The 11,072-nt window shown below is 43.1% G+C and overlaps 1 protein-coding gene across 1 annotated transcript in view; it reads left to right on the top strand.

Annotated features, from left to right (window-relative positions):
• The first annotated feature begins 6,588 nt into the window (after positions 1-6,588).
• Positions 6,589-11,072, top strand: part of LOC112255050 (vesicle-associated membrane protein-associated protein B) — a 38,756-nt gene continuing 34,272 nt past the window's right edge. Inside the window, exon 1 of the mRNA XM_042324826.1 lies at positions 6,589-6,895. Within this exon, the coding sequence (XP_042180760.1) occupies positions 6,838-6,895 (58 nt within the window). The 5' untranslated portion in view covers positions 6,589-6,837. The remainder of the gene's footprint in view (positions 6,896-11,072) is intronic.

Genomic DNA, 11,072 nt, shown 5'->3' with positions numbered 1-11,072 from the left:
CAGTGCTTCTTCTCTTGGAACAACCACACTATTTTCCAACAGGAGACTAAATGAATGTTCTACACGAATGTTCTATTTGTTAAGGTAGATAAGTCCGGTGCATGATGGGAAGTGTAGTTGTGTAGTCTGTTATATTTTAAGGACCTTCACACAGTGCTTTGCAGCACAGGGCCAAGGCAGGTGTTTGCCAAACCGTTTGAGAAACAGTAATGAAAATCCCTAATGGGGGGTAATGTGCGCTTTTTCTGTCATATTGTTTCTCCATTACAATTTCAGTGCTCATCAGTATCATTGTGTCTCTCAGTGACTGCTTTAGCCTTAACACTTTGGAGGGGAAATGGGTTTGATAAAGGGGATTTTAACTTGGCTGTTTGATGGTTACCACCGAAAAGGAGTCATTTTATTGCTGTCTTCTACTACATTGAGGCCTCGTCTCTTAGAGGGCCAGGCTGTTTGAGTGCTGACAAGACTGGCAGTCAGTAAGTGTGCGGTTATAACTGCTAACGTTTTCCACTTTAATAGTTGGTGCGGCAGGGTAGCCTAGTGGTTAGAGCGTTGGACTAGTAACCGGAAGGTTGCAAGTTCAAACCCCCCGAGCTGACAAGGTACAAATCTGTCGTTCTGCCCCTGAACAGGCAGTTAACCCACTGTTCCTAGGCCGTCATTGAAAATAAGAATTTGTTCTTAACTGACTTGCCTAGTTAAATAAAGGTAAAACATTTTTTCATTTTTTTATTTAGCCAATCGCTGAAATTCTGTAAATGAATTTCCATGGAGTGCTTGGAGTATACTGCCAGCCCTTTTACAGTGTTCATTGCGTTTCAATGTTTTTGAAATGGTATTTTAACTGTTTGTGTTAGTTGGCAACCCCCGTCCGTCTGCGATCTCTCACTGTTTTTTTTTGTCATGACCGTTTTACAGGAGAGTGATTTTGTGCGGTCCTGCCAATTCTTTAATTGTCCCATAAAAAATATAAAAAAATCATCGTTCTTTTCTCATTCCTTTACAGAATAAGCACTGGCTCGCACATCCAACATAGTTTTACTACCTGGCCAGAGATTTAAAAAAAGGACCATATCTGGAAACTGGACTTGTTCTAAGAAGAACAAGTCGACAATCTTTAGATCTTTCTAAAGAAAAGGTTTCCCGCAGAGAACCAGGCACAGCTTTCCATTGACATGCTGACCCTCTGATGAACCGTGCTCTCTTTTCAATTCCAACTGATGTGCTCTCCTCCGGGGACCTGTTTCATTCGTTCCCCTTGCTCCTTCTTTCTGCTGCTGGCTGCCTTCACTACGCTGTGAAGCAAGCAATTAAGGAAAGCTTGAATATGGTGTGCATCTGGAACACCTTGTCCAAAAATACAAAGAGAAGCAATGAAGGAACACTGAGCAATGTGTTCACTCTGTCTTAAATTGCTCCTTTGTGTAGTACAGTAATGTAAAGTCTCACATTTTAGTTCCTGACCTATTGCCATTTGACAGGCAATTTAGGGATAATGCCTAGCATAGAGCAATCCATGTAGTTGTTCCCCTTTCCTTTTGATTTCCTCCTAGTGTCTTTCTCTCTTGCCGAAAACACGTGAATGGGCCACATTTAACACCAGTTGAGGACTGGCCAGCCTACCTCTAGCTGTAGACTGGCCAGCCTGCCTCTAGCTGTAGACTGGCCAGCCTGCCTCTAGCTGTAGACTGGCCAGCCTGCCTCTAGCTGTAGACTGGCCAGCCTGCCTCTAGCTGTAGACTGGCCAGCCTGCCTCTAGCTGTAGACTGGCCAGCCTGCCTCTAGCTGTAGACTGGCCAGCCTGCCTCTAGCTGTAGACTGGCCAGCCTGCCTCTAGCTGTAGACTGGCCAGCCTGCCTCTAGCTGTAGACTGGCCAGCCTGCCTCTAGCTGTAGACTGGCCAGCCTGCCTCTAGCTGTAGACTGGCCAGCCTGCCTCTAGCTGTAGACTGGCCAGCCTGCCTCTAGCTGTAGACTGGCCAGCCTGCCTCTAGCTGTAGACTGGCCAGCCTGCCTCTAGCTGTAGACTGGCCAGCCTGCCTCTAGCTGTAGACTGGCCAGCCTGCCTCTAGCTGTAGACTGGCCAGCCTGCCTCTAGCTGTAGACTGGCCAGCCTGCCTCTAGCTGTAGACTGAGCCTGCCTCTAGCTGCTGGCCAGCCTGCCTCTAGCTGTAGACTGGCCAGCCTGCCTCTAGCTGTAGACTGGCCAGCCTGCCTCTAGCTGTAGACTGGCCAGCCTGCCTCTAGCTGTAGACTGGCCAGCCTGCCTCTAGCTGTAGACTGGCCAGCCTGCCTCTAGCTGTAGACTGGCCAGCCTGCCTCTAGCTGTAGACTGGCCAGCCTGCCTCTAGCTGTAGACTGGCCAGCCTGCCTCTAGCTGTAGACTGGCCAGCCTGCCTCTAGCTGTAGACTGGCCAGCCTGCCTCTAGCTGTAGACTGGCCAGCCTGCCTCTAGCTGTAGACTGGCCAGCCTGCCGTCTGAATTGTCCGACCTTTTTTTAATGTGTGCATTTGTTCACTTCCTTCCATTGATTTAAAGGAAATGACTGGTTTAAGAAATATGATGGAAAAACTCTCTGTATTCAGTGGACACCAATCTAACCCAATTGTACACGGTTTAAGGGATAGGAGGGATAATGGTGTTTCAGGGTGGGTCTCTTGAGGTGAAGTTGTCTTCAAGGGGCTTTTGTCCTTTCCATTATAATCAGTGCTGATGGGGAAGGTGTGTTAATAGCAGGGTTGACTGTAATGTTCTTCAGGATTTTTTTTTTTTTACAACCATGTCAGTGCAATAATTGTCTTTATGGCAAGGGTTACTAAAATGTGACAAGAATGTTTAGGTATCGAGAAGATCTAGTTTCAAGTTTTATTGTCACATGCACAAGTACAGTGAAATGCTTGACTTGCACGCGCTACCCAACAGTGCAGTAATCAATATCAAAATAGTATAACTCATTTTGTGTGTGTGTGTATATATATAAGTGTATATACTGAACAAAAAATATAAACGCAACAATTTTACTGAGTTACAGTTCATAAGGAAATCAGTCAATTGAAATAAATGTATTAGGCCCTAATCTATGGATTTCACATAACTGCTTAGGGACACAGCCATGGGTGAGCTTGGGAGGGCATAGGCCCACCCACTTGGGAACCAGGTCCAGCCAATCGGAATTCATTTTTATTTTCCCCCACAAAAGTGCTTTATTGCAGACGGGAATACTCCTCAGTCGATCCCACACGTGAAGAAGCCGGATGTGGAGGACCTGGGCTGACGTGGTAACACGTGGTCTGTGGTTGTGAGGCCGGTTGGACGTACTGCCAAATTCTCTAAAATGGAGGTGGCATATGGTACTGAAATTAACATTAAATTCTCTGGCAACAGCTCTGGTGTATATCCCTGCAGTCAGCATGCCAATTGCAAGCTCCCTCAATTTGAGACATCTGTGGCATTGTGTTGTGACAAAACTGCACATTTTAGTGGCCTTTTGTCCCCAGAACAAGTTGCACTTGTGTAATGATAATGCTGTTTAATCAGCTTCTTGATATGCACACCTGTCAGGTGGATGGATTATTTTAGTAAATGAGAAATGCTCACTAACAGGAATGTAGACAAAATTCTGCACAAAATTTGAGATACACACTAAAAGTTTATATGGAAAATCTGGGATCTTTTATTTCAGCCCATGAAACATGGGACCAACACTTTACATGTTACGTTTATATTTTTGTTCAGTGTAATTAAGAAACCACATGGCCAGGGGCTGATGAGTCTGTTTGTCTGAGCCTTGATACACCAGTATCTTCTACTCAGTCACCGCCTGGCATGCATGTCCTGGATGGCTGAGAGCTCACCCACAATGATGAGGTAGAACTGTCCGTACCACCCTCTGTAGGGCCTTCCGGTTGAGGGCGTTGTAGTTGCTATATCAGACGGTGATACAACCAGTCAGGATGTTCTCGGTGGTGTAGCTGTAAAAGTTCCTAAGGATCTGATGGGCCATGCCAAATCATTTCAGCCTCCAGAGGGAGAAGAGGCACTGCCGTGCCTTCTTTACGACTATGCTGTTGTAGGAGGACAATGATAAGTCTTCAGTGATGTAGACACAGAGGAACTTGAAGCTCTTGACCCTCTTCACTGCAGCCCTGTTGGTGGGGCCCCTCTTTCCTCAATTCCAAGATCAGCTCATTGGTCTTGCTGACATTTAGGGAGAGGTTGTTGTGCTGACCTCTTCCCTGTAGGGTTTCCCAAATGTGGTCCTCAGGACCCCAAGGGGTGCAAGTCTAGTTTTTTGCTCTAGCACTGCATAGCTGATTAGTTGATTATTTTAATAATCAAGTTTTGATCATTTCAATCAGCTGTGTAGTGTGAGGGGAAAAAACAATGTACACCCCTTGGGGTCTCGAGGACCGAGTTTGGGAAGCGCTGCTGTAGGCTGTCTCATCGTCATTGGTGATCAGGCAGACCACCGTCGTTTCGTTAGCGAACTTGATGATGGAGTTGGAGGCGAGCTATGAGTACAGGAGGGGGCTAAGCACACACAGTTTGGGGGGCCCCTGTGTTGAGGGTCAGCTTGTTGACTGTGTTGTTGCCTACCTTCACCGCCTGATGTCGGTCTGTCAGGAAGTCCAGGATCCAGTTGCATAGGGAGGTGTTCAGTCCCAGGGTCCTGAGCTTGGTGAGGAGCTATAATATGCTTACATGTTACTTTTAGTGATTGATTAAGTTTTGAGCTTCTGATCATCAATTATTCAAAAGGCCTTTAAAAATACAATGTTTTTATGGTTGTGGCGTTTTAAGTGTTCCTCAATGATTTCCACTTGAAATGATATCGTAGTTAGCCAGGACAGTGCATTTATTAAAAAGGGAAATGTATTTCTGGTACTTTACAACTGCACTTTCAGATGAAATATTTGTGTACCTTACCTTTTTAGGTATATTATTGCTGATTTATTTTTGCTGCCATTTTTCTGCAGCAAACCTATCTGAAAAAATATTAACCAGACAAGTCCCAATACGTCTTGTACTGTTTGTTTGAGTAAATCATTTTCTTTCATAGCCTTTGTAATGGCATTGCATCATATGCCTTTGTATTCCAGCAATCATTATTTTACAGTATGACTTTTTATTTTGCTCTCTATCTTTGTAGAAGATGAGGCAGCTTCTTCTCTGTGACATTTAAAATGTAATTTCAATAACACACATCACAATTGCATTGCTCACATTTGTTCTAATGCTTAACAGTTGGAAATGTAGATATTTGTAACATAAATAACAGTGTAATGTCTAGGTGTACTCATTTATGTCTGGTGTTTGACAAGATAAAAGTTACTGAATTTGGCATTGGAGTGCTAAGGGCCTATCATAGAAAGACAACCAGTTGCATTAATTTTTGGGAAAAATACCAACAGTCTTAGGCTGGTCCTGAGAGATTTTGCAGCAAAACATTATGTGAATTGTCTTATTCAATGTAGATGCCACCAAACATGCACACAAATCAATGACTATTTTAAAAATCAATCACTATTTAGCCTGTAATATTGAATATAATGTATGTTACATTGTCGGAGATGCTAGACCAGGCATAGATCTACACATGTATAGTAACTCCACCACTACTTTGTCATATTTAGCTTTCATACTTGTCATAATGACTGTAAACAATAACCAAAAAAAAAGAGTCTGAAACATGTTAGCATTGTTTTTGTTGAATGTCTAAAAGGGAATTGTCAAGCAGTTTACTAATAAATAAAAACATATTGAAGGAATTTGTGTGTGAGTGCGATACTGTCTGCTGGGCTGGGCTGTGAATACCTCTGGTCCAGGGTGTTGGTGCACATTCCTCTTCTAAGTTAAGAGGTACAGGTACGACCTGGACCAGAGGTACCTTGGAGGCTGTGTGCTTATGTGAGTCAGGGAGATAAAAGTGGGGTTATGTAATTGGTCCTCTTGCGCCAGTGGCAGTTAGCCTTCTGGTTATTTATATATATATATATATATATATATATATGTGTGTGTGTGTGTGTGTATATATATATATAATACATGACTCTTCAGGCATGTGTATCACTGGGATAGGATTCCATGCTGCACTTTGAATAGTGCTGAGGATGCTGAACGTTCACCTGACAACCTCTCAACACGCCAACACTGGGGTCAATCAGGTTAGTTATTTCAAGTAAACCTGTGTGTCACATGCATGTTATAAAGGGACATTGTGAAGGGTGATACATGAATAGGTGCACCATAGGGCTGTGTTGGGACTGGCACTTTTCCCACTTTTGCAGATATGGTTTACAGAAACATAAATGTATATCCTTTTATTTGGTAAATACTTTATCAAAGTGGGGTTTTTTTTTTGTCAATTTGCACTTGCCTGAAACTACAGGATTAACAGGAATGTCATTATAGGTCGTTAGAAATGCATGATGTATGGCATTAATTATAAGAGGCCATAACACTGTGATAACATGATACATAAGAAGGTCCTGAGAAAGATTGATGACCATGAGACACCTGTCCCTCCCTCCCAGGCTTAGGTGTCCCAACTCCCAAGCTTTGCCCGGACTCCGTCTCGCATCACCTCTTCACTCCTCGTTGAGTGGCTATGCAGGGGCTGTGACGTTGCACAAAGCCTCTCTCTCACTCCTTTCTTGCTGCATCACAACCGCCGCTAGTAGCTCCCTGGCTATTTGCACTGACCGGGGGACAGGATAATCGCATAGCTAATTAGCATAATAATAACTCTAAGGATAACACTAGCTAACATCACCACAACAGGAGTAATCTACGGAAACGATTTACATTGAGCTATCCCCTTGGAACCGCTGGGTCATGGCCAGACAAGATCAGGTCCTGCTCTTGGAGCCACAGCACGAACTGAAATTCCGAGGTAAGATACTACTGAGGAGGGGAGGGCCCAACTCTGAAGGGAGGGGGGGGGAGCCATTTTTGTGAGTGGGGTAGTTAGTAACAGGCCCATTTAATAAGGAGGGGGCACACTATATGCCCATTAATTTGTAAAATAACAGTGAGCTAGGGAGGAGAATAATTTCAAACGACTGGTTGGCAGCGTACACAGCCTTTCCTGAACATTAACCTGTGCTTGCTAGCTAGCTAGCTATTCCTGCAGCTCCCTGACAAGTCTTTACTGCTAATAATGTCGAGTTGACCTTCTAGTAAGGTAACTAGTTAGCTGGTAGCTAGCCTAGTAACGTCAGTTAGTGCATTATGTTTCAGGTGCATTGTGCAACATCGTTCCAGTAATTTAGGCGAGTCAGTCTGTTTATTATTGTGCTAGCTGTGTGTTTCAAGCACAATGTCAAAATACAATTACTGGTTGAATCGCAGCGATTATCGTTCATGCCCGACGACAATCATGTCAGTGTAATTTATGAGTTAACAATGAATAGCAGCTGATTGTCCCAACATGCATGTTGAAAGCATCATGATAGGTAGGTAGCTAACGTTAACTAATTTGTCTAGTTTGCTAGTTACTGTAATTAACTAGCGGTTAGTCTAACCGCTAGCAAGAAGGAACTGGGCATGAAATACTAGCTAACGTTAGCTATATTGCTATCTGGCGGTTCTTCTCATCAATTGGCAAGTGTTGTTCATGACCAGGTGTGGAAAGCAGCAATATGGGTCAGGATACCATATGGACACTTTGTACTGGGCATCCTACGAATTACAATGTGTCCAGTTAGTTAAATATTAATTTATTGACTCCACTCAATAGGCTACGTTGCCTGAAGCATTATCACAATGTGACTCTAGGCCATTTTTGAGATACAAAATAACAAATAGCCTTTCATCTGTGTTTGTTGAATTATATATATATAGGGTCTTTCCACAGTAATTTGAGATGCCCTATTGCCTTGTCAAGCCAATATAATCCATTGCTTAAAGGTGCAATATGCAGACATTGTTCTGCCATTTCCTGGTTGCTAAAATTCTAGTACCTCGCCGCATTTCAGTTTGTGACAAAACAAGCAACATATAGTGTAGAGAATCATGGTACCAATATATTTTCAATAACCAAAAATATTGTATTTTCAGCTGTTTTAAAGCTAGTTTACAAAAATGAAAGTAAGCGATGCAAAAACTAAATTTAAGAAAGGGAAACATAAATAGAGCACAAAGAACAGATCTACCACTTCTTAGACTTGCTTTGAATGAGAATGACAGATCTTTAACTCACATTTCTATGTGAATTTGATTGGGTCCCAGAAAAGTTAAAGCAGCTTTAAACTGCACTGCTTGTTGTGAAGGTAGCCATTTTGTTTGTCTTGGCTCATTGCAAACAAACTGAGCCCACTAATTGATAACTAGGAGAAATAGGTTTACCTCAAGGAAATCCCAAGCCACACAGACCAGTACAGGGGTTCCCAAACTTGGGTTCATGGGCCCCTGGAGATCCGCATGGGGCTTTCAGGTTATTCAGCAAAGTGACAGAAATAACTAAAATGTCAAGACTTCTGTTAGGTAAAATCACAATCAGGTATAAGCCTGATATTGTTATTTTTGTTATTTACGGGGCCTCAACATGAACAAGTTGGGGAACCCAGTGCTAGCATGCCTACAAAGTCATTGTCAATATAGAGCAGGAATGGGCAACTGGTGGCCCTTTTTGTAGGTCCGTGGATCAATTTCCCCCAAAATGTATATTATTTGTATTTTTCAAGGGGAGATATTCTACTAGGATAGGTGCAATTCTGAAATTTGGTTCTGCATCAGCACTTTTTCTCTCATTATGTTATCTCCTTATGAGATGAGTAATGCAACTTATGTAAACATTTATTCAAGTGGCATTATTAAAGTGACTAGTGATCCATTTATTAAAGTGGCCAGTGATTTCAAGTCTGTATGTAGGCAGCAGCCTCTCTGTGTTAGTGATGGCTGTTAAACAGTCTGATGGCCTTGAGATAGAAGCTGTTTTTCAGTCTCTCGGTACCAGCTTTGATGCATGCACCTGTACTGACCTCACCTTCTGGATGGTAGCAGGGTGAACAGGCAGTGTCTCGGGTGGTGGTTGTCCTTGAAGATCTTTTTGGCTTTCCTGTGACATCGGGTGCTGTAGGTGTCCTGGAGGGCAGGTAGTTTGCCCCCGGTGATGCGTTGTGCAGGAGGGTCTTGCGGTTGTGGGCGGTGCAGTTGCATCAACAAAGCAGAGTGGGTGGACACCCTACACTATGTTACCATGAAATTATGGCCATGTTTCGAGAACATTGCAACACATCTGCGCTAAACTATTGAAGCAGTTTTGAATGTCTATTAGTAGTGATATTGTACTTCTAGCCAAGTGGGAAGTAGTCGGAGGTTTGTAAACCAGTCATTTTCCATTGTTTGGTAACACCTAAATTACTAATTAAAGTCTTTGACTGGACAGATAATCCGATCACCTAACCTCTTAGACTAAAATTGCCCATTGAAAGGCAGGCCTGTGTCGACAACTAATCCAGCTGTGTTCCTTTCGGGTTCTTTATAAATCTCCTTATTCTTTATTAGTATCAATTTGGAACCGCACACTCAAGGTACACAAGTCTTGCTCTTTCTCAATAACAAACCTTTCAGACTACACAACAGCATTAAATCATTTCTTCAGAACTCTCTTTTTGTGGCTGTATTTTTTTTCTGCCATTTGGAAAGCTGTTGTAGATGAGGTATAGGCTACAGTAGTTAGCTGCATGAGTCGTTTCATTGAACGATGTTTCACCAGTTGTGAGGGTTTAAAATTCGCCTCTTGTCTTGGCTCAGTGTGTGAAGGGAAGTGTCAGTTGCTGTGGACATTTGCGGGCTGAAACCTTATCTTAGTCTATGTGCTAATTCACACTACGAGGCAGCTCACTTCCACATTTCCATCCACAATGCACCTTTGTTTCCCTCAAACAAAAGGGTTTCCTCTATAACAGCTAGTAGGGCTGGGAATTGCCAGGGACCTCACAATACGATATTATCACAATACTTAAGTGCCAATATGATATGTATTGCGATTCTCACGATTCTATTGCAATTCAATACTGCGATTTGATATTCCAAACATACAGTGGGGCAAAAAAGTATTTAGTCAGCCACCAATTGTGCAAGTTCTCCCACTTAAAAAGATGAGAGAGGCCTGTAATTTTCATCATAGGTACACTTCAACTATGACAGACAAAATTAGAAAAAATTCCAGAAAATCACATTGTAGGATTTTTAATGAATTTATTTGCAAATTATGGTGGAAAATAAGTATTTGGTCAATAACAAAAGTTTATCTCTATACTTTGTTATATACCCTTTGTTGGCAATGACAGAGGTCAAACGTTTTCTGTAAGTCTTCACAAGGTTTTCACACACTGTTGCTGGTATTTTGGCCCATTCCTCCATGCACATCTCCTCTAGAGCAGTGATGTTTTGGGGCTGTTGCTGGGCAACACGGACTTTCAACTCCCTCCAAAGGTTTTCTATGGGGTTGAGATCTGGAGACTGGCTAGGCCACTCCAGGACCTTGAAATGCTTCTTACGAAGCCACTCCTTCGTTGCCCGGACGGTGTGTTTGGGATCATTGTCATGCTGAAAGACCCAGCCACATTTCATCTTCAATGCCCCTGCTGATGGAAGGAGGTTTTTACCAAAAAGTTATATTTTGGTTACATCTGACCATATAACATTCTCCCAATCTTCTTCTGGATCATCCAAATGCTCTCTAGCAAACTTCAGACGGGCCTGGACATGTACTGGCTTAAGCAGGGGGACACGTCTGGCACTGCAGGATTTGAGTCCCTGGCGGCGTAGTGTGTTACTGATGGTAGGCTTTGTTACTTTGGTCCCAGCTCTCTGCAGGTTATTCACTAGGTCCCCCTGTGTGGTTCTGGGATTTTTGCTCACCGTTCTTGTGATAATTTTGACCCCACGGGGTGAGATCTTGCGTGGAGCCCCAGATCGAGGGAGATTATCAGTGGTCTTGTGTGTCTTCTATTTCCTAATAATTGCTGCCACAGTTGATTTCTTCAAACCAAGCTGCTTACCTATTGCAGATTCAGTCTTCCCAGCCTGGTGCAGGTCTAAAATTTTGTTTCTGGTGTCCT

Source organism: Oncorhynchus tshawytscha, linkage group LG07, assembly GCF_018296145.1.
Source record: "Oncorhynchus tshawytscha isolate Ot180627B linkage group LG07, Otsh_v2.0, whole genome shotgun sequence".
Lineage (NCBI taxonomy): Eukaryota > Metazoa > Chordata > Actinopteri > Salmoniformes > Salmonidae > Oncorhynchus > Oncorhynchus tshawytscha.
The sequence above is the reverse complement of the archived record's forward strand: the minus strand, read 5'-3'. Positions and strand labels throughout refer to the sequence as shown.